Raw genomic sequence first — 27,665 nt, 5'->3', positions numbered from 1 at the left:
ATGTTAGGAATTAGGGCCAGTGCACTTTTCTTGAATACTGATGATGTCCTGTTTTCATTTAGACCGGAAAGCTGTGCACGCCAGCTTTCTGTCATTCAGGAAAGGTGAGTTTTGGAAAGAAGAGGAATTATAGACCAGTTGGCCTAACGGCTACGGTCAGGAAATGATCACCGTTTATAATTAGGACTGAATACTTCAGTTGCTCAGAGAGATGAATCACACATTGGTACAAAATCGGTAACGCTTGACAAACTTGATTTGATTTTTTTGAAGAGGTGACTGGTGTCTTCTTCGCTTGCAGCCTATTCATTTTAATGACAATTTTTATGCAACCACACAGGCATGTTTTCTGTTTCTTTCACGGGATGGGCCTTCCCCTGGTTCTCTAGTGTTTATTGCCCATCCCGAAGTGCTGTTGAGATGGTGGTGAAAAGCCGTCTTCGTGAACCACTGCAGTCCTTGGGGTACGATCATACAACAAGGAATTAAGACTAGGCCACCTGGCCATTTGAATCTGCTCTGCCATTCAAAAAGATCATGGCTGACCTGATTTTAACTTCAACTTTACACTCCTGCATATCCCCAATAACCTTCCATCCCCACGGGAATCAAGAATCTATCTGCTCTGCCTTAAAAACATTTAGAGATTCTGCATCACTATCTTTTGAGGAAGGGAATTCCAAAGACTCATCATGCTATAAGATAGAAAAATTGTTTCCTCATCCCTGTCTTCAATGGGCGATACCTTATTTTTAAGTTATGACCCCTAGTTCTAGATTCTTCCACAAGAAGAAACATCCTTTTAACATCTACCAGGTCAAGTCCCCTCAGGGTCTCGTACGTTTCAATTAAGTCAGCTCTGACTCTGGCAAACTCCAGAGAATACAGACGTAGTCTGTCTAGCCTTTTCTCATAAGGCAACCTGTTCATTCAGAGTATTAATCTAGTAAGCTTTCTAGACTGCTTCTAATGCATTAACATCCTTCCATGACCAGTGCTGTACAAAGTAATCCCGATGAGTTCTCACGAGTGCCCTGCTGAGGCACAATCTCTTTACACTTGCATTCAATTCCTCTCGCAATAAAATATAAAATTCTATTAGATTTCCTGCTTATTTCCTCAACCTGCACACGAAACCTCCGTGATTCACATACTAGATCACCCAGGTTTCTCTATCTCAGAGCACTGCAATCTATCACCATTTAGATAATATGCTTCTTTTTATTCTTTCTGCCAAAATAGACAACTGTGTTTTCCCATAATGTACTCCATTTGTTGGATATTTGTCCATTCACTTAAACTATCCACATATTTCTTAGTCGGATCCTTATGTCCTCTTCAGGTAATGTTGCTGTTAAGGTGTAGATCACCATAGAATCCCTTCCGTGTGGAAACAGGCCATTTAGCCCAACAAGTCCGCACTGACTCGCCAAAGAACATCCCATCCAGCCCCACACTGCTACTCCTACCCTATCCCTGTTACCCTGCATTTCCTATGGCTAGTCCATCTAACACATCCCTGGACGTGAAATTTAGCACGGCCAATCATACAGTATGGAAACATGCCCTTTGGCCCAACTAGTCCACACCAACCCTCCGAAGAGTAACCCACTCACACCCATTCCCCTACCCTTTATCCTCCATTTACCCTAACTAATGCACCTAACCTAATACTATGGGCAATTTAGCATGGCCAATTCACCTAACCTGTGCATCTTTGGATTTTGGAAGGAAACCGGAGAACCTAGAGGAAACCCATGCAGATTCCCATGGGGAGAATGTGTGTGGACTTTGCACAGTCACCCAAGGCTGGAATCGAACCTGGGTCTCTGGCACTGTGAGGCAGCGCTGCTAACCACTGAGCCACCATGCCATCCCAGCACTTTTTCAATATTAGAGGATCAGTGACTAGAATAACCTTGGTAACCTTGATGTTAGGAAAGGAATTTCAGGATTTTGAGCATTTTGACTGTGATATAGTTTCAAGTCATGATGATTTGTTGCTTGGAGGGGAACTTTAAAGCATCTTAAGGGGATAACTTATGAGCAGCATGCATTCTACCTTACATTAGGCTGTGTGGCCACAAACACTTGTTTAATTTACATTGGAGGTGATTAAATTAGCAATCGGGGAAATATTGTGGATGCTATTTGCAAACATACAGAAGACATTGGATTGAATGCTTCACCATGAACTAAAGTTAAAACTCAGGGAATTGAAGGCAAATTACTGACCTGGTTAGGAAACTAACTGAGGAATAATTCCAGTCATTAATAAGTAAATTAGTTAGGAAAACAGTGGCAGATAGTTCAATATGTGTTTAAAGAAAATGATACAGAATATTTTCCAAACTTTCTGAAATTTAGAAATAGACCGCAACATTACAACACAAGAACTGCATTACAACTACATGCCAGGTTGTGGCGCTGCTGTGAATTCTGAACCACGTTACTAAGTGTGGCCAGGAGGTGGCGTACCATTCATTATTGTTGCCGAGTCAGCAGCCCCACCATCAGGCAGCTGTGGTATTGCAGGTCAATAAAAGAATACCCTTTCATATTCTACTGTTTCTGTGCGTATTAGAAGCAGTTGTAGCTATAGAGTTAAAGGCCTTTCAAATAAAAAGTCACTTATTAAAACGAATTTCACTTTCCAGCATTGGCCCATCGCCTTGAATATGATACATGTGTTTATCCAGGTAATTTTTAACGGTTATGAGGCTTCCCAACTATACAAACCTCGCAGACTGTGTATTCCAAATTCCCACTATGCTCTGGTGAAGCTTTGTCCCTCAATGCCTCACCCCCCCCCCCCCAGCAAAACCTTCTGCCCTTTACATTAAAATAATTTGTGCACCACAAGTTATTTTTGAAGCATGAACTAGGAAGACTGATGGCTTTATAAATCCTGGGAATTATGAGCAGGTACAAGTGCAGGGAAGTCATTCTAGAACTGTATAAAATGCAGGAATGGCCACAAATAGAGTACTGCATGCAGTGCTGGTTGCCACATTGTAGGATGGATGAGATTGCTCAAAATAGGGTGCAAAGGAGATTTACCAGGTTGTTGCCTGGGCTGAAGGGTCTGACCTATGAGGAAAGATTGGATTTGCTGGGGTTAATTTCCTTGGAGCAATGAAGGTTGAGAGAGGACCTGCCAGAAATGTATAAGATTATGAACCACACAATTGGAGTGGCTAGGAAGGCACTTTCTCCAGTAGAGGGGTCAAAAGAGAGGATGGGGAAAGGGGCATAATTTTAAGATAGGAGGTAGAAGACTAAGAGACAAGTTGTAGATTTAATTAGATTTACCTAATGGTTGCCTGAAATTCACTGCCTGAAAGGGTGGTTGTGTTTTACAGGTAATGTGGCCGAGCGGTCTGGATTTTGGTGGCGGCATTGTGGCTCAGTGATTAGCATTGCCGGCTGACAGCACCGGGGCTTGGGTCCAATTCCACCCTCAGGTGACTGCCTGTGTTGAGTTTGCTCATTCTCCCCGTCTGCGTCGGTTTCCTCTGAGGTGCTCCAGTTTTGTCCCACAGTCTGCAGATGTGCAGGTTAGGTGGATTAACCATGGGAAATGCAGATTTACAGGGATAGGATAGGATAGGTGGAGGTGGCTCTGGGTAGGATGCTCTTCAGAATGTTGGTGTGGACTCCATGGGCCAAATGACCTGTTTCCACACTGTAGGGATTCTATGAAATGTCAGAAACTCTAACATTTATGCAGCATTATGATCTTCACTTGTGTTGTGGTCGCCTCCAGGATTACAGTTACAAACTGGAAAATGAGATTAGTGCAGACAGATATTTATTGACCAACAGGAATATGATTGGCTGAATGGCCTCCTTCTGTGCTATAAACATCTGTGAGTAACAGCTCGACATATAGAGTCAGAGAGATGTACAGCACAGAAACAGACCCTTCGGTCCAACTCATCCATGCTGACCAGATATCCCAACCCAATCTAGTCCCACTTGCCAGCACCTGGCCCATATCCCTCCTCTTGGACTGAATTTCCCTCAGCTCCATTGTATAAACAAATTAGTCCCATGCCTTTCTTTGTCCATCAGTATGTTTGTCTAGCCTCAGTGGTTCATTCTGATTTAGAATGGCGAAAGAATTTCACAGCCAAAGGGAACATGGCATCTTATGGAGATTTGCCAACTTGAACTTCATTAAAGCTAACAGCTTTCTTAAAGCCTTCATAGGAGTTTTGATCTTTCCGTGCTATACATTTCTATGACTTTAAATAAGTTAAACTCCCACAGTTCCTCTTTTTGTTAAGATTTCAGATGTTTACATAAATATGGTGTCTACACAACTATTAAATGTAGTTATTGTAATGAGATCAGTCAGGAGGATATCATAGAATGTGAGTTCCCTGATTGAACTAGATTAACAGCCCTATACAGGGAGCCCTAGTTGATTGTTGAAAACAGGAGAGTCAGACATCTGTCCACTTTGACGAAGCTGGATCAGTGTCAAGGATTTTCCATATATAAATAAAGGGTGAGTTAGTGAGAGGATACCGGCCTCTGTGGAGTTATTTCAGGGCAATGAAAGAAAAGCATACTCCTAAAGAAATTCACTCACGACAGTCATCTTTGAGTTGGGGTAAGCATTTCTGACATCCTGCCTTTATTTGGGAAGCTTGACTCATTCGATTCTGTCATCAAAGACTGGGCTCAGTCCGTGGAAAGAATGCATTTTTGTCCTCCCAGGAAAAAAAAATGACATTAAAAGCAACAAATAATTCTGACAGCCTGTGGACCCACAGCTTTTTCAATTATTATGAGTTTAACTTTCCCTTGAGGCAACTTTTCAAGAGCTGACCAATTTAATCAAGGAACATTATGACTCCAAGCCTCCTCTAATTCTGAGATACTAACAGTTTTACTTGGCAATTCAAGAACCAAGGGAACCAATATCGGAATTTTTGACTAGATTAAGACGACAGGCATGTGACTTTGGTTTAACCCTTAATGAGGTGCTGAGAGACCATTTGGTATGTGGGATTGATGATATAACCAGTCAAAAGCTGCCGACTAGCTGAAGCCCAACTGGACTTCAAACAGGCACTACAACTGGCTTTATCATTGGAATGTGTAGCAAGAGGAGCAAATGAGTTTTAAGGTATTCCGATGGATACCTTTGCCAGTTTGACTGGGCTTGGGGCACACTACTTGGGTGAAGGCACTTGTCAGCCCATAGCAAAACCCCAAAACAAAGCCAAGCCTCATCCAAATTGTTAAAATTGTCATGATCTGGGCCAGGAAGCCACTGTAGTTGCTGATGGTATGCAAACCTGAGAAAGCACACAAGTCCCACGAGATCTAAATTGAGTAAGAGGCCTCACATCCCGTAACCAAGTCACCCTTTATTTACATGTGGAGAGTCCTTGACAATGATCCAGCTCCCTCAGAGCCAGCTGTCAGAGTGAACAGGATGTCTGACATTCCTGCTTATATCTGTCAGCCAGGGCTCCCCATTTGGGATGATGATGATGATCCAATCAGGGAACTCATATTCTGACAGATCCACCTTTCGGACCTTGATACCATCACTACATCCCTACCCTCCAAGTCCGAGGACATAAGCTGCACTGGGCTAGGTTCCTCCAACTCTGCCTTGGATACGGGCTATGTGTAACGCAACACGACAGAAAGTATTCTTAATGTGTTATAATTAACTACTTAATTTTTTTTCCTTTTTATATATTTCATAAACTTTAATCATCAATTCTTAAACTATGTTACAACTCAGGAATAAGACAAACCTTAATCATTTCCCAGATACTCAGTTAACTTCCTCCCCTGTAACAGATCAAGAACAAATTCCTACAGGGTGAAAAGGGTAGAAAATACAAAAGACAACCTTCTTCCCTTCTTACTGTAACTCCCTTACCCAGCCAACACACAGCACTCTGTCATATTCAATGCTAGGAGACTCTGAAGATGGCTGTATTTATATGAAGTGACACTAAAGAGTCAGTTCAACCCCAGGTACTGAAAACGCAGTTTCAGTTGGTTTGCTGAATTAACTAACCTCAGTCGCTGTCAAGCATAAAGTTTGCTTATAGTTAAATATTAAATGTGAAATACAATATAAAAAAGTTCTTTTAAGGGGTCAAGAACTCATCTGCCAATACATGTACTCGGATCAAAGTCATGCAATTTTGGGTGGTTTATATTTAGAATAACAAGTACCCAGAAGTAAATTATGCTGGAATCTAATCTATGATACCAAATCACATTCCATTTCATTACTGTTACTTCATATCACTGCACATAGTTTCATTGTGTCATTAGTGTGTGGTTTGATTTCAAATGCTGATGCAGAAACTTGCAAAATTCCTAAAATTTTACACACGTACTTAATTTCAACATTTGTTTTTGTAATTCGCTAATCCAATGTTTTGTTTCCTTCTGACTCCAACGTCCTCGGCCAGCCAGACAGTAAACCTGCTTGCTCCAATACCTCCCAAACCTGCTTGACAACGCTACTCTCAAACCAGAATTCAGCCATTACCAATACTCCGTGCTCCTGTTAATCTCCCTTCCTTTCTTATTCCTGCTGACTTTCTTCACAATCCAAATTCCTTGGTACTTTATCCAACTGGGCAAGAGTGCTCCTTTTTGAATGGAACTCGAGTTTTCCAGCCTTATGGGGTACATTGTAGTTGAGCTTGATTGCAGGTGGAGTTGCAAGACTCAGTCATGACAAAAAACAAACCCTGACTAGCATTCTCCAACCCTCCTCTACTGGTGGAGAATTGTAGATCCATGTAGTACAAATGTCAGCAAAGATCCACTAACTCAGCACACTCAGAGCCTTTCTGTCAGTGTGGCCCAGTATCACGTCTGTCATTCGTTGGCTGGGATAACAGACTCTCCCATTGGAGACATTTCTTTGAAATCACTTCAGCACTTCCTGAACTTGAAAGAAGGAAGGGTTATTCGTATTCTCAGGATGTGCCAAAGCACTTCACATGCAATTAAATATTTTCTCTAGTGTAAGTCAGTGTGTGTGGAACCTGTTCCCAGTGAGAGTCAGTATGTGTGGGCTTCTTACCATACTGGGAGTTAGAGTGGCTGGACCTTTATCACAGTGTGTTTATGGAACTCTTATCCAAATAACAATTAGATGTGTACCCCAGTGAGAGTCAGTGTGTGTGTGTGTGGCACCTTTACCCCAGTGAGAGTCAGTATGAGAGTGGGACCCTTACCCCAGTGAGAGTCCATGTGCGCAGGACCCTTACCCCAATGAAAGTCAGTGTGCATGGGGCCTAAACCATGGACAGTGTTGGTGTGTATGGGATCTGGATGCCAGTAAGAATCAGTGCGTGTGACACCCATACCTCAGCGAGAGTCAGTGTGTGGCACCTGTAACCCAGAGTCAGTGAGTGTGGGAACTTGTGCAACAGTGAGAGTCAGAGTGTGCAAGAGACATGTACACCAGTGAGAATCATGTGCATGGTACTCATACCCTGGTGAGTTTCAACTTCTGCAATGACTGTATTAGGGTTGTCTAGAAGGCATGGAGAAGAGCTGGGAGTCAGACCATGTTAAGTTGTCAGAAACAACGTAAAGAGCATCTCTGTTCCCAGGAGGTTGACACCTACCCGACATCGCGATCCAGCATGCTGCCTGGGTGGTAGGGAGGAAATGCGTTGCCGTTAGGGGGTTCCTTTGGCGAGTACAGTTTGAATGACTTAGACGAGCACCCTGGAATAAGACAGGAAAAAAATAAATTAAACACAAATATGTAATTACAGGGAGATCTTCAGGCAATTCAGATTTTATCCTCAACAAGCATCGAGTCTTCTCTTATCCAACTCATCCTAGCAACTGGACTTCTATTTCTATCCCACTTCACACACTATAGAAATTTGTTGCATCAAAGTACGAAGTCACCAGAACATTACTAGGTCTCCAAGGTTTGAATTATGAAGTGAGATTACAGAAGGCAGGCTGGTGTTTGCTGCAGAGATCATTGGTTTGAGCTTATAATGTTTTGAAAGCAGTTGATAGGGAAAGTCTATGGTCAGAAGAAAGCCATTCAGGCGAGGATCTAGGAAACATTTCTCCACAGTAAGGATGGTAGGATTATGGAGCTTCAGCACAACATCAGTAAACAGAAGCTTAATTGATAACTTAAACCCAAGATCGATTGATATTTCATGGACAGAGGGAATTACAGCATATGGGGTTAAGGCAGATAGATGCATTTATGATGCAGATCAATTAGGTTTTCAATGATTGGCAGAACAGGCTTAAGAGCTGTTCCAATGTTCTTAATATTTTTTTCCATATGACAAAATGAGATCAATTTGTAGAATGACATCACACAAAAATACACTATTTGGCCCATTATTGCTATGTTAGAGGAATTAAGAATTAGAATTAGGCTATTTAGAAGTGATATTGGAAAAAAATGCTTTGGGCAATGTGAATTTCAAATTCATTCTGCCAAAAGGCTATTGATGCTGGGGATCAACAGAACATTAAAATTCTGCGATGGATTTTCACTGGTAGATAGCAAAGCACAAACAAATACATTGGAGATACGGATCAGCCATGATTCTAACTGAGTAGCAGAACAGGTCCAAGGGGTAAAATAGCCTTCACCTGCTGCTAGTTTTGTCTCACAGCATTTTTGAAAAATACAGCAAAGTGATACTTTCAACCTGCAGACAAGTGTGCTGCAGTGGCAAACTGTTTTCTGTTAATTTAGTGTCCCATCAAATTTGGATGAGGAATTATTCTTTTCCTTTATTTCTGGTACTAATAGATATGATTAAAAAAATGGGCTAAGAACATGTTCCCTGAGGAGCGTCACATGCTACATTCCACAAAAAAGACACCAAGCCCTTTATCCATATTGCATATCCTAGCTCCCAACCACCAACTCACATCACCAGTTACCACCAATTACATACTTTGTTATTTTTGATTATTTCTTCTGCAGAGCCTTATCAACAGCCTCTAGTTGACATTTACAAATTATCTCCTTAATGCCTGATGAGGAACGTCCTCGAAAATCCATAGGAACCAACTGCACTGCCTCAGAATCACAAGTGACAGACTCACCTAACTTTGTTTAATTACTGTATTTCACCAGCCATTAGCAACAATGCTAATTGTGTACAAGCAAGACACATGATGGACCCATTAAACTATGGAAATTTTCCAAGTTGCAAGAGTAGGTATATCTGAAAAACATTCATTGGCTACACTATACCTATGAAACACCCCCAAGACAGGAACAGCACAGGGTTAGATACAACGTAGAGCTCAGCTACTTTGTTCCCATCAAGCACTTTCATGACAGGGACACCATGGGGTTAGATACAGAGGAAAGCTTCCTCTACTCTTAAACTGAAAGTAAAGCGACTTCTACGCTGTCCCCATCAAAACTTCCAGACCAGAGACAGCAGAATGTTAGATACAGAATATGCTTCTCTACACTCTGAACCCTGGAAACATATCAAGTTTAACTAGTGTTACATGTTTTCATTTCCATACCAGTCATTCATTTGATCATCCACGGAAGCTTGCCTTGGCAGTTTGGTATCAATGTATGGAAAGTAACTCCAAAAATGCCAAGTGTATACTCTTACTTGGCTCTTTCCTTTTTTCATTTGTTTATGGGATTGACTGCCAAAGCCAACATCTGTTGCTATCTCAAATTCTCATGATAGTGCTGATTAGCTGTTCTCTCTAAATTTTGTGGTCCATATGATGTCAGTTACCCACAGTGCTGTTGGGAAGGGAATGTCAGGATTTTTCTGAGCAATGGTGAAGGAACAGCGATATAGTTCCAAGTCATGTGGTTTAGAGGGAAACTTGCAGTTGATGATATTTCCATTTATATGCTACCGTTGTTCCTGAGGTCCCAATATTCATGCATGCCAATGTCCAGTCAATTTAGCTTATATTAACTTACACTGAAAAGCAGTGGAAACAAACGATTTCCAACTGTGGTGAAAAAAGAGTCAGCCAAGTTGCTTCATGCAGTTGACCCAAAATCACCTGCCTAATATTACGGATGTGTGCCCAGGTCAATCTTTCATATCCACGAACTACAGGATAAATTTAGTTCCACTGAATGTAAAGAAAATAAAACTCCTTTCACCATCTCAGGAAATCCCAAAATGCTTTAAGGAGTAGATTGTATAGAACTGAGATGAGAAATTTCCTCACTCAGCAGGTTCAAAATCTTTGGAATTCTTTACAGCTCAGGCCAAAGGATAGTCAGTCATTTAATATATTTAAGACTGAGATCAATGGAGAAATTGGGGATGTGTGATTGGTCAGAAAAAATAGAATTTATGTATAAAGTCAGTCGATGGCATTAATGAACAACGTGAGGCTTATTTCTTTTAACTAGGCAGCAAAATGCTTTTTTATTGTCGGAAATGGGACAGCCAACTTGCAGACAGCAAATTCCCACACAGTAGATAATCCATTATAGTCACAGAGTTGTACAGCATGGAAACATACGTTTTGGCCCAAACTATCCATGACGATCAGATATTCTAAATTAATCTAGTCCCATTTGCCAGCAGTTGACACATATACCTCTGAACTCTTTCTAATTCATATACCCATCCGGATGTTGTAACTGCACCAGCCTCCACCACTTCCTCTGGCAGCTCATTCCATACACTCACCATCCTGTGTGAAGAAAGTTGCCCTGAGGTCCCTTTTAAATCTTGCCCCTATACCTTCAATTTTTGGACTCTGCTAACGTGTGGAGAAGACCTAGTTTATTCACCCTATCCATGCCCCTCGTTTTTTTTAAAAATAAACTTCCATAAGGTCACCCCTCAGCATCCAATGCTCCAGGGAAATAGCAAGGCCCAGCCTATTCAGCCTCTCCCCACAGCTCAAACCCTCCAACCCTGGAAACATCCTGGAAACCAAGGTTATCTTCTGAACCTTTTCAGGTTTCACAACATCTTTCCTATAGCAGAGAGACCAGAGTTGAATATAGTATTCCAAAAGTAACCTAACAAATGTACTGTATAGCTTCAACATGTTCTCCCAACTCCTATACTCAATGCCTCTGACCAATAAAGGCACATGATGGCACTTTCTTCACTACCCCGTCTATCTGCAACTCTACTTTCAAGGATCTATGAAGCTGCACTCCAAGGTCTCTTTGTTCAGCAACTCTCCCCAGGACCTTACCATTAAATGTATAAGCCTGCCCTGATTTGCCTTTCCAAATTACAATACTTCACATTTAAGTTAAATTCCATCTGCCACTCCTCAGCCAATTAGCCCATCTGATCAAGATCTCTTTGTACTCTGAGGTAATCTTCTCTGCTGTCCACTACACCTCCAATTTTGGTGCCATCTGCAAACTTAGTAACTATACCTCCTATGTTCACATCCAAACCATTTATATAAATGATGAAAAGCAATGGACTCAGCACTGATCCTTGTGGCACTCCACTGGACACAGGTCTTCAGTCTGAAAAGCAACCCTCCACCATCACCCTCTGTTTCCTACCTTCGAGCCAGTTCTGTATCCAAATAGCTAGTTCTCCCTGTATTCCATGTTATATAACCCTGCGAATCAGTCTACTACATTTCCCTACTACTCCATGTTTACCCCTAAGTAATGCACCTACCCTACACATCCCTGAACACTATGGGCAATTTAGCATGGCCAATTCACCTAACCTGCACATCTTTGGATTGTGAGAGGAAACCCACTCAACCATGGGGAGAATGTGCAAACTCCATACAGGCAAAAGTTAAAAATCACACAACACCAGGTTATAGTCCAACAGGTTTATTTGGAAGCACTAGCTTTCGAAGCACTGCTTCTTCATCAGGTAGTTGTGAAGCAAGACCATAAGAGACAGAATTTATAGCAAAAGATTACAGTGATACAATAATACATTGAACAAATCTAGATAGTTACGTCTTTCATCTTTTAGAATGGATTGCTGGTTTCGGTTCTTGATTAAGTAAATCCCAGAACTTCTTTTAAGTCACATTTTCAAGATAATGTGGGAGCCAAGTTTGGTACCCATGAGGATGGCCTCAACTGGGACCTTGGGTTCATGTCACACTACAGGTGACCACACTGCACTTATACATCTCTCACATACACACACAGATCCTCTCTCATATGCACACACATACACTTTCCACGTTCATACCCATGCTCGCACCCTCTCACAGGTTTGTGCCCCAGCACACTCAGACACTTTACCAAACTTGCATACATTCAAAAACACACACTCACATGCACTCACGCACATACTCACTCTGTCTCTCTCTCCCACACGCGTGCACACAAGTTTATGGGGTGAATCTGTATTTGTAGATACACTCTGTTTTGCTCAAAATAAAATACAGAACCTGCAAGCAATCAATGCAGACAGTGAATCCATATAATATTTGTAAATTCCACTTGGTTTAGGATTCACCAACATGATTAAGTTTCAATGATTGTTGTATGAGGCTAGAAAAATAAAGTAGTACTGGTTTGACCAGAGGCTGAATTATCATTCCCTGAGAACGCTATGGGTTAATATTGTTTCCCTAACACCAATACATGAAACAGTTGGTACTAAGGGCTCGCAAGTAGGAAATGAATAAAAATGTTCTTGCTTTCATGCAGCACTCCAAAGATCCCAAGTCTTTCATTGCCACAGAGAGAAAACAGGCTTGCACCCTGTACAGTTTAAGAAGCCAGCAAAACAAAATTTCCTCAACACAACTCAGTCTTTGCTTGGGCAGTTAACGGGTTAATACACCTTTTAGAAAGGAGCACGAAAATGAGAGTGGACACGACTGGAGACTAGAGGGATATAATAGTGCAAAGCTCACTTGTGATACCCAGCTACAGATTCTTGTCGATTATCGTGTCCAAGATTATCTGCTTAATAACTCCTGTAACATTGCCTGTTTAATACATCACATGGTAAGCAGTACACGGACCAGCACCATCTCCAACCCCTTTACTCATTTTTGTTTTGTTGTCTCATCACTGACAGGCGTGCCTTTCTAACCAGGCCTCAAAGCTCGTTTTTCATCAACTTTACAGCTTCCTCCCAGGCTGCCAAGCCAGATTCAATATACTTAACTTTCAAAATAAAACTAGCTACAAATAGCTAGCAGCATTTCAGATTTTATTTTCTCTCTGCAACACCGAGCCTCTAGCAGGCCTGAGACCAGTGAACCAACCCCCTTTCACTCTCTTTCTCTTCCACCTCCACTCCCCCCCCCTCCGCCTCCTGAATACACACACACACACACACACACACAAACACAGACACAGACACAGACACACCAAACAACAAGGAATCTCCTCAGTTTCACTCCAGCCTCAGGCCTATGCTCCCACTTTGTCTTTCAGCAGCAGTACCAAGTTAAAACAAACAGAAGTGCCAAGAATTGAGGAGCAATCACACACACACACAGAGCAACAAGAAACAGTAAAAAGAAGCTTTCTTTTTACCTTGGTAGAAGCTGATCCAAGAGGGGGGCTGGGAAACCGAGAAATCCCTCCCCCAAAGAATAAAACACTTCAGCAATATAATCTTATTTATTTATTATTCCTTCAAGTCAAAGCCCTGAAGTGAGGAGGAAATGTCTGCTCTCTCTGCGAGCCTTCCCAAGTCTTTTGTTCTGTGGAGGGGGTGGGGGGGCAGGCAGCTGTCAGCAAACAACAATAGGCGTGTGGAAAGGCCCGGTCTCTCTCTCTCTCTCTCTCCCCCTCTCACTATGTGTCTGTGTGTGTGTGTGTATGTGGCCCTGGTTTACACTGAATCACAGAGGCTTGTGGCAGACAGCTGGCCATTCCCAGCACCTCCCCCTGCTCCCAGGCACACAATACCAGCCAGGGATCCTGGATATGACTCACCCCCACCCCACCCCACCCCTCACATCCCAAACCTCCAGCAGCAAATCACTCTGACTCCCCAGGGGAGACAAGCTGCCTCTCCGTCTGCTTGCACAGAGCTTCCAAGACAAAGGAAGGACTAACAAATATACATCTGCAAATGCAAAAGAAAATGCATATTTAAGTAAAGGAGCTAAAATTATATCTCCAAAATTATAAAAGAAACTGCATTCAGGCCTTCACAGAGATACTGCTATCAGCCTTCCTTATTACTGGTGAGAATCAACATGGCAAATTTATATTTATGTGCTGACCAAAATTACATTTAAAAAATCATAAGAGTTCATGTTCAATGCTGTCTATATCAGGTCAAACTTATTACTCAGAGGCAGAAATGAAAGTAAGAAATAAATTGAAACAATTCTGAATGTTACTGTCACGTGTGAAAATGAGTCAGACAATGAAATGAAAATATGCCTTTGTCTTTAAAAAGGTTCTTGCAAAAAGAAACAAATTGAGAAAAAAAATAATAAAATTAAAATGGCAGTCACCCATTATTCATCTTTTGTCAAGATCTTAAATTGTTCAGTTTTCCTTCGCTCATATCCTTGCCCTGAAAATTACATATGAGCAGCCTTGTTTTCTAAATTTAATCCAGCAATCTTTCTTTCCTATCCAAGTGACATTGCCATTGTAACGCCCGAGGCCACAGAATCAGTGACAAAAGCAGACCTCTGTTTTAAATCCACCATATCCATCGCCCTTCACTGATCAATATTCACTGAGCCCACTCCAAGAAATCTATTCACTAAATCCACCATCAATATTCATCCCCACCAACATCCAGCCCTCATCCTGATCAACCTCCACTGACACCATTAATCGTTCTCTCCAGATCACTACTGTCAGTCATCAACTCACCCTCCCTTTCCCCAATCATTATCCAGTCTTTGTCTAATCATAACCACCAACAGTTCACACCAGTTTTCATCCAGCAATCTCCACTCTTGTCAGCTCTCCAACATTATCTGAATGATGTGCAACTATAAAGCTCATCTGGGAGGACCTTCAGGTACTGCTGTGATGCCTCCTATGGTAGATTGCCCTCTGAAATCCATTAATGGCATTTGCAGGTGAAAATTAGCCACTGGATTAAGTGAGAGACCAGTTAATAGTTTGGGTTTATAGGACCACATCAACTTAGTTGCTGTGGCCAAATTAAATTAAAAATAAGGGACTGTTCCCCTCCCTTCTCTTGCAAAGCTCACAGTAAAACTTTCAGAAAAGAAAAGAATCAAATATGAACATCATATTAGAACATTATAATCACAAAGATACATATAAAATTACTACCTTCAAAATGTGACATACAATACAAATAATAAAAAAAACTTAAGAAGAAAGCGATCATTTTGTGTGACTGTCTGACCTTGGAATTTACAAGCAACTGTCAGTCTTTGAAGAAACAATTATTCTTTAAGTTACTTACAGGAAACCTGACCTTCACCTAAGCAACAACATGCATTTATGTAGCACCTTCAACAGAGTAAAATGTCCCAAGGCACTTCACAGGTGTGCACCACTTACAAAGACTTAGTCAAGGAAGTAGATTTTATGGACTATATTAAAAGAAAAGGAAGGTAGAGAGGTGGAGATATTTAGAAAAAAAAAGTTCTAGACCTTAGGCTATTGACATTTAAAGGCACAGGCATAAATGCTGGAATGGTTCTCAATCGGAAATATAGGAAACCAAAGATAAAGGTGCAAGGAGATCTGAGAGTTGTAGGAGATTACAGAGATAGGGACGGAGTGGGATTTGACAAAAATAAGAATTTTAATTTTGAGATATTGCTGGATTGGAATTAATGTAGGTCGACCCCTAAGCTTGCTCCACCAATCAATAGGATCATGGATGATCATTGACCTCAATACCCTAATCCTGTCCTCCCCCAATATTCCCTGATTCCTCTGGCCAGAAGAACTATATCTACCTCCTCCTTGAAACACAATGTTTTGGATTAAACACGGAGCATAGGATACAAGCAGCAGATTTTTGGATGAGCTTATGTTTACGGAGGGTGCAAATTGGAAAGCTGGCACAAGACCATTGGAATAATCAAGTCTAGAGGTAAAGGATTAGATGTAGCTTTCAGCAGCAGACAATCCAAGCAAGACAGAGACAGACAATGTGATAGAGATGTCAAGTGACAGAGCAGTTCTTTAGCAGTGGATTACCACACTGCATGTTACATTCTAGTGTATTATAATGCTATATTTTAGCAGCGCAGAGCTCCCTAACTTAGTATAATCACTGCCACAAGCGGATCTTCTCCACAGAATGGGCTACATCATTTGCCAGGAAGTACATTTTACGGCATGAGATATTTAGCCATTGATATCAGCTCTCAGAGACCAACTGATCAGAAAAGGGTCACTGGGCACAAACATTAACTCTGCTTTCTTTCTACAGAATTTGCCAGACCTGCTGACTTTTTCCAATGATTTGTTATTGTTTCTGATTATCAGCACCTGCAGTTCTTTGTTTTCTTCCCCCTTATGTCCAATTGTACCGCATAAGATGATCAAACCCTAAGCTTGTGGCGGTGGTGGTGATGGTTGGGCCAGGGATCAGTTTGCTCAGTTGGCCAATGTTTGATCCAGAATGATGCCAATGGCTCAGGGTCAATCGCTGTACCTGCAATTATAGTTCCTGGAGTGCTATCTCCTCAATTTATCTCATATTTGTGGAGAATGCCCCCTCAAGCTACAGATATACAACTGTATCACTCTAAAGTGATGTTGACTCTATGGACAGCAAGTATAGGGCAGACAGAAAGAAACCTTTGCTCTTAGTGGAGGGATCGATAAACAATGGGACAGATTTAAGGTAAACAGCAGGAAACTTAGAGGGAATATAAGGAAGAATGTTTTCACCCAAAAGGGTGGTAGGTATCTGGAACATACCACCTGAAAAGGGTGGTAGAGGCAGGAACTATTATACTACTTAAGTAGTTAAGATGATCACTTGAAGGCCATCACGTAGAAGGCTACAGAACAATTGCTGGAAAATGGAACTAGAACCGATAGATATTTGATGACAGGCACAGACACAATGCACTAAAGGGCCTCTTTCTGTGCTGTAAAACTGTGTCTCTATGAGAGTGAAACTTATTTTCCATAAAATAAAACAAAGAATTGCAGGTGCTGGAGATCTGAAACAAACAAAAATTGAAATTGCAGAAGAAGCTTTACAAGTCCAGCAGTATCTGACAAGAGAAAACAGAGTCAATGTTTTGAGACCTTGGACCCTTCTTCGGTACTAAAAGCAGCGAGGGAAAGATGGTGCTTATGCTGATGGCATGATGTGGGGTGAAGAAATGGAAGAAGTGAGTCTTCAGCACTCAAAATTGAGTCGAACAATTTCAGAGCACCAACACCCTGTTCCTTAGCCATTACCTATCTCCACAACCCCAAGTTCTATAATGAAATGGTTTGATTTCAGTACAGTCAATAATGTAAGGTGCTGCATTTTGGAAAGACAAGTCAGAGCATGATTTATCCACTTAATGGTAAGGTCCTGGGGAGTGCTGCTGAACAAAGACCTTGATGTGCAGATTCATAGCTCCTTGAAAGTGGAGTCACAGGTAGGTAGGATAATGAAGAATTCCTTTGGTATGCTTTCCTTCATTGGTTAGAGCATTGAGTAGAAGAGTTGGGAGATCATGTTGCGACAATGGTTAGGACATTTTTGAAATATTGTGTGCAATTCCAGTCTCCATCTATCGGAAAGATGTTGTGAAACTTGAAAGAGTTCAGAAACAATTTACAAGGAAGTTACCAGCGTTGGAAGATTTGAGCTGTAGGGAGAGGCTAAATCGGCTTGGGCAGTTTTCACTGGAGCATCGGAGGCTGAGGGGTGACTTGAATGAGGTTTATAAACAAGCAGCCTGGATATGGTTAATAGACAAGGTCTTTTCTCTGGGATGGGGAGTCCAGAACTAGAGGGCATAGGTTTAGAGTGAGAGGGGAAGACATAAAAGTGACCTAAGAGGCAATGTTTTCACACAGAGAGTGGTGCGTGGATGGAATCAACTGCCAGAGGAAGTGGTGGAAGCTGGTACAATTACAACATTTAAAAGCCATATGAATAGGAAGGATTTAGAGGGATATGGCAAAGTGCTGGCAAATGGGACTTGATTAATTTAGGATATCTGGTTGGCATGGATGAGTTGGACCGAAGGGCCTGTTTCTGTGCTCTATACAGGGACTCAGTCCCCATTATCATTGATCTAGCATTACTTCTTCCCAGGTCTATAAACAATCTCTTTATCTGCCTATCCATTTCTTCGTCTCTTTCTCTCACTGTCTCTCTCGGCTCCCTATCCACCTATCCATTCACTCCTTGCCTTCCCCCTACCCCCAGTTAATCAGCTAAATACTATCTTTTCCTTGTTGCTTCCAGTTAAACTCAAAATGCTAACTCCGTTTTTCTCTCCACAGATCCTGCCAGATCTGCTGTGTTTCTCCAATAATTTGTTATTGTTTGCTTATTGTCCTATTTGGACGAGGGTTAATTACTCTAAGTGGGAGAGGGGCGATATTAGATGGCATTGTTGCCAGTGCCGCCCTTAGACAGATGGAGAGTGAAGGAGAATCCTGTTTCTAGTCAGCATTCAATTAACCACAATTACATTGTCGGAGGCACAGTCTTTTGATTGAGGTCTCATCTGCCTGCTCAGGGACATATAAAAGATCCCATTCTGAAGCAGAGCAGAGGGAGTTATCCCCAGTGCCCTCCCTCAACAAACATTACTGAAAACAGATTGTCACATTGTGCTCTGTGGGGGTTTGAAGAGTGTAGATCCCACTTTACAACACATACTAGACTTCACAAAATACTTCTTTGGCTGTAAAGCACTTTGAGACATCCAATATTTGTGAAGAGTGCTATATAAATGTAATTCTTTCTTTCATTCAGGTTACATACCTCCAGCGTTGTACTCCTCCTCCATGACTCCAAAACAGCTCCTGCAACAAGTATTCCTTTCAATACTTTTTCAAAATTGAATTTGCTCAGTGTCGATTTGTCTTTATCTACTATTGGACAAAACTGTAATGGCTTCCCCGGTTCCAACTGTTGACTGTTCCAGGCTACAGATAGGGTGATGAAGGGGTGGGAACAGGGGTGGGGAGCAGGGGTAGTTGAGTGTTTCTGTGTATTAGACTGACTACCCAATTGGGTACTATCAGATTAGCATTTGCACCACAGAGGTAGGGTGAGTAAGCAAGACCACAATGGGGCCTCTGGGCTCCAACTTCTCACAGGCATTGAGCTGGAAAACCGCAGGCAGAAGCCTGGCCTGTACTGATAACAGTTCTATCATATTGCTGTATCTCAATTACACAATGGCATAAGTAGTGCAAGCGTGGTAGGACAACCTAAAAATATATATAAATAAATAACACGGTTAACATTTGAGTATGTGCAGATTACATGCAAGAGTTACTGTTTTCAGTTTTGCTTCTGAGCAAACATTCAGGATGTCCTTGTTCATTCTGTATTTCTCATCACTCTAATCCCACAGCAATATGATTGACTCTTAATTTCTCTCTGAAAGAGGCTCACAATTAACCTTTCAGGGAAAAATGGATGGGCAATAAATATCAGCCAGCAATGCACAGATCTCAAGAATGGAATTTAAAAAAAATACGGTTGAACATAGAAAGTTCAGCACAGAACAGGCCCTTTGGCCGATGATGTTGTGCCAAGATTTCATCCTAATGTAAAATATAATAACTTAACCTACGCACCCCTCAACTCACTGCTATCCAAATGCATGTCCAGTCACTTAAATGTCCCTAACGATTCTGCTTCCACCACCACAGCTGGCAACGCATTCCATGCATTCACAATTCTCTACGTAAAGAACCTAATTCTGACGTCTCCTTTATACCTTCCTCCTAATATCTTCAAACTATGACTCTTCGTGCCAGTGAATCCTGCCCTGGCGAATACTCTCTGGTTAAATTAGAGTGGTGCTGGAAAAACACAGCAGGTCAGGCAGCATCCGAGGAGCAGGAAAATTGAAGTTTCGGGCAAAAGCCCTTCATCAGAAATAGAGGCAGGGTGCCTGCAGAGTGGAGAGATTTTCCTGCTCCTCGGATGCTGCCTGACCTGCTGTGCTTTTCCAGCACCACTCTAATCTAGATTCTGGTTTCCAGTATCTGCAGTCCTTGTTTTTACCTAATAGTCTCTGGCTATCGACTCTGTCTATTCCACTCATTATCTTGAGCACCTCGATCAGGTCTCTTCTCTCCTTCCTTCTCTCCAGAGCAAAATGTCCGAGCTTATTCAACCTTTCTTCATACGACAGCCCTCCAGTCCAGGTAGCATCTTGGTAAACCTTCTTTGCACCCTCTGCAAAGCCTCTGGATCTTTCCTATAGTAGGGCGACCAGAACTGGACACAATATTCCAAGTGTGGTCTCACCAGGGACTTGTAGAGCTGCAGCAAAACCTCGCGGCTCTTAAACTCAAATCCCCTGTCAATGAAAGCCAAAACACCATATGCTTTCTTAACAACCCTATCCCTGGGTGGCAACTTTGAGAGATCTATGTATTTGCGCACCCAGATTCCTCTGTTCCTCCACACTGCCAAGAATCCTGTCTTTAATCCCATATGCAGCATTTGAGTTTGACCTTCCAAAATGCATCACTTCGCATTTGTCCAGGTTGAACTCCATCTGCCATTTCTCAGCCCAGCTCTGCATCCTATGTTGCACTGCAGCCTGCAGTAGCCCTTGATACTACCTCCAACCTTTGTGTCATCTGCAAATTTACTAACCCACCCCTCAACCTCCTCATCCAAATCATTTATAAAAACTACAAAGAGCAGAGGCCCTAGAACAGATCCCTACAGGACCCACTCAACATTGACCTCCAGGCAGAATACTTTCCATCTACAACCACTCTCTGCCTTCTGTCAGCCAGCCAATTCTGAATCCAGATAACCAAATCTCCCTATATCTCATATTTCCTGACTTAATGAGTGAGGATTAAGATATGATTTTGCAATGTTGTATTTCCCTGTGTCTCAATACATTTTGGGTTTGATTTATTCTTGTCACATGTACTGAGCTACAGTGAAAAGGATTGTTTTTTGTAATATACAGTCAGATCGTACCATACAAAGTGCATCAGGATAGCAGAATAGAGTGCAGAATACAGCACAACAGCCAGAGAAGGTGCAGAGGGAGAGATCAACTTTAATACATATGAGAGGTCCATTCAAAGTCAGATAACAGAGGGTAAGAAGGTGTTCTTGAATCTGTTTGAACGTGTTTTCCAACTTTTATACCTTCTGTCCAATGGGAGGATGGAAGAGAGTATAACTGGGGTGGGACAGGTCTTTGATGCTGGTTTCTTGAGGCAGCAAGAAGTATAGATGGAGTCAATGTATGGAATGTTGGTTTGCATGATGGATTGGGCTGTAGTTTCTTCTGGTCTTCTTCTTCTGTGTTGCCACCACACTGGGATGCATCCTACAATGTATCTATAAAGATTTGTAAGAGTCTTTGTGGCCATGCCGAATTTCCTTAGTCTCCTGAGGTAGAGGCGTTGTTGTCCTTTCTTGACAGTCATGGGTGTTCCTGGACAGATTGCTGGGGTTAAAGTCAACATTATTTTTACCTGGACAGTTTGTTGGTGATCATCAGTGCGAGGAACTTGCCAGTCTCAACCATCTCCACCTCAGCTCCATTGTCACTGATAAGCTCCTTCATTTTGCCAATGTTGACGGGTAGATTGTTGTCTTTACACTATGCCCCTAAGCATTCAATCTCTTTTTTGACAATTCATGTATTTATATAATACATATTCTATTTCACTGTTGCTTGAGATCCGACACCTAACAGTGGTGTCTTCAGCAAACTTGTAAATGGAGTTGGGGCAGGATTTGGACGTACAGTCGTGAGTGTACAAAACAGTATAGTAGGGGGCTGAGTACGCAGCCTTGCGTGGCACCAGTGTTGAAGATTATCATACAGGTGTTTAGTCACCTATCCTTACTGATTGCAGTCTCTGGATCAGGAAGTCAAGGATTTAGTTACACAGAAGAGGGAGCCAAGGCCTAGGCATTGGAGTTTGGAGATGAGTATGTTTGGAACTATGGTGTTTAAGGCAGAGCTGTAGTCAATAGTAGGAGCCTGACATAGGTATCTTTGTTATCCAAATGTTCCAGGGATGAGTGTGGGGCGGGGAGATGGTGTCTGCTGTGGACCTGTTGCACCAGTAGGCAAATTGCAAAGAATCAAGGCCATTTGGTGGGCTGGAGTGAACATGATGCAATGACTAACCTCTTGAAATTCTTCATAATTATGGAGGTCAGAACCTCTGGATGGTAGTTATTGAGACATGCCACATGATTTTTCTTTGGCACTGGGATGATGGTGGTCTTCCTGAAAAAGGTGGGCACTTCAGATCATAGTAAGGAGAGGTTAAAGATGTCTGTGAATACTCCCACTAGCTGATCCACACTGGATCTGAGTGCATTGCTGGGGATTCCAACCAGGCCAGTCACTGTCTGTGGATTCACTCTCAAGAAGGCCAATCTAACGTCTGTAACATTTACTCAGATAAATGCAATGGCAAAGTTATTTAAGGATGACATAGGAACAGGAGGTCATTCAATCCATTGAGTTTGTGCTATCATTCAGCTAGATCATAAATGGTCTGGACCCAAAATCCATTTATCCTTTTTTGCTCCACTTCCCTTTCATGAGAAACAGCAGGCCTTCAACTTGTCAATCCAACTTTTTCTTCCACATCCTTCAACCTCACTCAGCTTCCCACTCAAATATCCCACAATCTTATCTACCAACCTTCTCCCCATATTCCTGTATCCATGTATTTTTCCAGAAATAAATATTAGTTTCTTGGCCCAATTTTCAATACCCACTCATGGACTCATGAACAGAGCAATGGCAGATGGAAGTTAATTCTGATAAGTGAGAGGTGATATATTTTGGGAGGGCTATTAAGGAAAAGAGAGTTATACAAATGAATGGTAAGACCCTAGGGAGTATTAAGGAACAAAGGGACCTTGGTATGAAAGTCCACAGATCCCTTAAGTTGTCAGCACAGATAGACAGGATGGTGAAGAATGTAAATGAGATAGCTGCCTTCATTAGCTGGGGCACAGAATATGGGAACAATATGGGAAGTCTTGATACAACTTCATAAAACATTGATTAAGCCACAGAAGGAATTGTGTGTGCAGCTGTGGTCACCACGCTATTGGAGGGATGTGATTGCACTGGAGAGGGGAGAGCAGATTCACACCCCAGATTGCGTGGGATGAGAAGATTCAGTTATGAGGAGAAACTGGATAAGTTGGAACAGAGTCCGAGTGGCAAGATCTGATAGAGCTATATAAAATTGAGAGACCATGAGAATCTTTTTCCTATGGCGGAAGTGCCTCATACCAGACAGCTTAAATTTAAATTGAGGAGTAAGTATTTTAGAGGAGACCTAACGAATGTTTTTTTATCATTGGTAGAAATATGGGATGTGCTTTCTGATAGAATGGTGAAAGATAGGTACACTTCCAACATTTAAGAAGCATGTGGATGAGCATTTTAAATACCAGGGCACAGCACACCATGGAGCAAGTACAGGTAAATGGGTTGTTGTATTTAGGTGTTTGTTGGTTATGGTAGGCCAAAGCACCTGTTTCTATGCCGTATGACTATGACTCTAGAAGCAAGAGTGATGTGAGGAAAAAATCATTTTCAAACACGTACAGCATGGAAACAGACCCTTCGGTCCACCCGTTCATTCCGACCAGATACCCCAACCCAATCTAGTCCCACGTGCCAGCACCCAGCCCATACCCCTCGAAACCCTTCCTATTCATATATCCATCCAAATACCTCTTAAATGGTGCAATTGTACCAGCCTCCACCACTTCCTCTGGCAGCTCATTCCATACACGTACCACCCTCTGCATGAAAAGTTGCCCCTTAGGTCTTTTATATCTTTCCTCTCTCACCCTATAACTATGTCCTCTAGTTCTGGACTCCCTCAACCCAGGGAAAAGACTTAGGCTATTTATCCTATCCATGCCCCTCATGAATTTGTAAACCTCTATAAAGGTCACCCCTCAGCCTCCGACACTCCAGGGAAAACAGCCCCAGCCTGTTCAGCCTCTCCCTATAGCTCAAATCCTCCAACCCTGGCAACATTCTTGTAAATCTTTTCTGAATCCTTTCAAGTTTCACAACATCCTTCCGATAGGAAGGAGACCAAAAATGCACACAATATTCCAACAGTGGCCTAACCAATGTCCTGTACAGCCGCAACATGACTTCCCAACTCCTGTACTCAATATTCTGACCAATAAAGGAAAGCATACCAAATGCCTACTTCACGATCCTATCTACTTGTGACTCCACTTTCAATGAGCTATGAACTTGCATTCCAAGGTCTCTTTATTCAGCAACATTCTCTAGGGCCTTACCATTAAGTATAGAAGACCTGTTAAGATTTGCTTTCCCAAAATGCAGCACCTCGCATTTATCTAAAATTAAACTCCATCTGCCACTTCTCGGTCCATTTGCCCATCTGATCATGATCCTGTTGTAATCTGAGGTAACCTTCTTCGCTGTCCACTACACCTCCAATTTTGGTGTGATCTGCAAACTTACTAACTGTACCTCTTATGCTCACATCCAAATCATTTATATAAATGACAAAAGTAGAGGACCCAGCACCGATCCTTGTGGCACTCCACTGGCCACAGGCCTCCAGTCTGAAAAACAACCCTCCACCACCACCCTCTGTCTTCCACCTTTGAGCCAATTCTGTATCCAAATGACAAGTTCGCCCTGTATTCAGTGAGATCAAACCTTGCTAACCAGTCTCCCATAGAGAACCTTGTTGAATGCCTTACTGAAGTCCATATAGATCACATCCACTGCTCTGCCCTCATCAATCCCCTTTGTTACTTCTTCAAAAAACTCAATCAAGATTGCGAGGCATGATTTCCCAAGCACAGAGCCATGTTGACTATCCCTAATCAGTCCTTGCCTTTCCAAATACATGTACATCCTGTCTCTCAGCATTCCCTCCAACATGCCCACCACTGACATCAGACTCACTGGTCTATAGCTCCCTGGGTTGTCCTTATTACTCTTCTTAAAGAGTGGCACCACATTAGCCAACCTCCAGTCTTCCAGCACTTCACCTGTGACTATCGATGCTACGAATATCTCAGCAAGAGGCCCAGCAATCACTTCTCTCACTTCCCACAACGTTCTAGGGTACATCTGATCAGATCCTGGGCATTTATCCACCTTTATGCATTTCAAGACATTCAGCACTTCCTGCTTAATATTGATAGGGTTTGGAATGCAGTGTCTGAAAATTTGGTAAAGAAAGGTTTACTGAAGCATTCAGGAGGGTATTGGATAATTATTTAGATAGTAAGATTGTGCAAGGAGGTGGGGATAAAACAGGAGTTTGACATGAGGAAATGGTGCTCAGTTAAAGAGCTGCTGCAGACACAATGGGTGAAATGGCCTTCCTTTATGTTGTAACAATTCTGAGATATAAATACATTGGCTAGAAGAGCAGGTCAGAGGCTGGGAATTCTATAAAGAGTAATTCGCTGAAAATAACTCCTTGAATGCTTATTCACCACCTTCAAACGCAGGATGTGTAATAGAATGTTCCCCAATTGCCTGGTTGAATCCAGCTGCAATAACACTCAAGAAACTTGACACCATCCAGGTCAAAGTAGCTTGATTGGCACCCCATCTAATCCTACAAGATGCACTGCAACAAATCACCAAGGCTCCACAGATAGCATGTTCCAAACCTGTGATTTCTTTCATTCAGAAGGACAAAGACAGCAGATACATGAGAACACCATTACCTGCAAGTTTCCCATCATGTTACTCATCATCCTACTTTGGAATTATAACTTAGTTTCTCATTGTTGCTTGCTTAGAATTCTGAAATGACCTCCCTAAAAGGACTGTGGGTGTATACCTACACCAAATGAACTGCAGTAGTTCAAAAAGGCACGTTTTCCAGGATAATTAGGGATGGTATTCAATGCTGGCCGAGCCAGCAATTCCCATATCCCATGATTAAAAATAAAATTGTTTCCTAATTTCACTCCTGAAAAGGCTGGCTCTTGTTTTTAATCTGAGCCCCTCTCTGAGCAATACGTTTTATTATCTTCTCAGAAGAAAATCATGCACAAGCTCTAGGACTATTCAGGAAAAGATTCAAAATGCACAAATATATTGCATAACTTTTACTTACTCCATTTAGAAGTCTTGCCCGGTCAGACATGCTCCCAGTCAGAAGCCCAAGGCTAATGCGTAACTGACATAACTTTCCCCTTCAATTTGGCAAGTAAGATGGCAAAATAGGGGTACAATGTAAAAATTAGATCTCATTGTTGAGAAAAAAAATCATGCAAATTTCCCTTGAATGGCAAATTCAGTATCTCACATTCAAAGTGGTGGGTAGCTTATTTCCATGAATTTGGATCTCATTACAACCCCAACTCGCTCTATTCATATTTCACATCCAATTCTATTCTCCTCCAGTGAGGAAATGAATGGCACATAAATCTGAGGGGTGAAACAGAGCAGGTAGTTGATGGGTGAATGTCTGTTCTAGCCATCATGCAATGGGGGTTTTTCTATGTACAATATCTCTGCATGTTTCATGGTCATCATCGTCCTAGACCCTTCATCCACACAACTCAGTCTTGGCAACTCACAACCTCACTACATCACCATGCCTGCTCTCATACAAGTTTAGCCACCTCGCAAGCCTTCAATACTTTATTGTGGAACTCAGGGACTTGTACAATTTGCATGTTTCTGCCAGGTTACTTCGCATGCTGTGAAAGACATGTATCTGAAACTTTTTCATAGGATACTTCTGTGTTGATATATACATATGGATCCTATGATGTTTAGCTTGCTTTCTTAGTGCTTATTGAATATACAGCTTACTTGAAAACTGGCAGCCTCTCTCTGGATAACACTGCCTCTCAGCATATACAGTCTGAGTCAATTTACGTGCTGTTAGGCTCTGCGGTTCATCTTGCTTTTTTTAAGCACAGACAAGGGGCAGGCACCTTTGACCATAGGGATCACCAAACAGTCAATCGATCAGCCATATAGGTGCTGAGTATGTCACTTTACTGCACTGTGCTACATCAATGTTACAACTATAGCATTTGCCAGCAGCTGACACAGGAAACACACCGCATATGTGCTTCAAGCAAAATTTGATGTGTGAAAGTCAAAGGGAGACTATACTCCGCTGGGGGTACTATTACAATCAGTCAAGTGGCTCGTACTATTGCGGTCCAGAGAGATGGCCATGCTCAGTCCTGCAAATCAAGAGCAAGTAAGCAGTATGAAGATCACGGGGTGTCAGTTAGGTTGCTCTTGAGAAATCAGACTATGGGTGGACCAGATTTCCTTGCAATGAGACAAACAGAAGGATTGAATATGATGAAAATAGATGCAAACATAGTTAGTGCTCATGCAGGAACAAGAAAGTTGAAGAAGTGTCCCGAGTGAGTGCATACAAAGCATAAAGGACAGGAAGGGTTGGTACTTTGGGAGGATAAAATGAGTGAAAGCCCTTGACTAGAATATAAAGGGTCGTAACGAAATGCAGGTGCAGAGGCAGAGTTAGAGTGAGCGCTAGCCCTCGAGAGTGAGGTAGCAGAGAGAAGATAGTGGCACTTCTCTTTGTGAACTGCAAAAGA

The 27,665-nt window shown here is 42.0% G+C and overlaps 1 protein-coding gene across 3 annotated transcripts in view; it reads right to left on the bottom strand.

Moving 5' to 3' along the window:
• The window catches only part of ldb1a (LIM domain binding 1a), a 92,401-nt gene that overhangs the window by 40,157 nt on the left and 24,579 nt on the right, over window positions 1–27,665 (bottom strand). For 2 of the 3 annotated variants that reach the window (XM_060842194.1, XM_060842196.1), the window contains exon 2: window positions 7,626–7,728. In XM_060842194.1, the coding sequence (XP_060698177.1) occupies window positions 7,626–7,728 (103 nt within the window). Of the gene's footprint in view, window positions 1–7,625; window positions 7,729–18,854; window positions 19,043–27,665 lie in introns of those variants that run through there. The other variant, XM_060842195.1, reaches the window with a different exon arrangement.

Source organism: Hemiscyllium ocellatum, chromosome 22 (genome assembly GCF_020745735.1).
Source record: "Hemiscyllium ocellatum isolate sHemOce1 chromosome 22, sHemOce1.pat.X.cur, whole genome shotgun sequence".
Classification (NCBI taxonomy): domain Eukaryota; kingdom Metazoa; phylum Chordata; class Chondrichthyes; order Orectolobiformes; family Hemiscylliidae; genus Hemiscyllium; species Hemiscyllium ocellatum.
The sequence above is the reverse complement of the archived record's forward strand: the minus strand, read 5'-3'. Positions and strand labels throughout refer to the sequence as shown.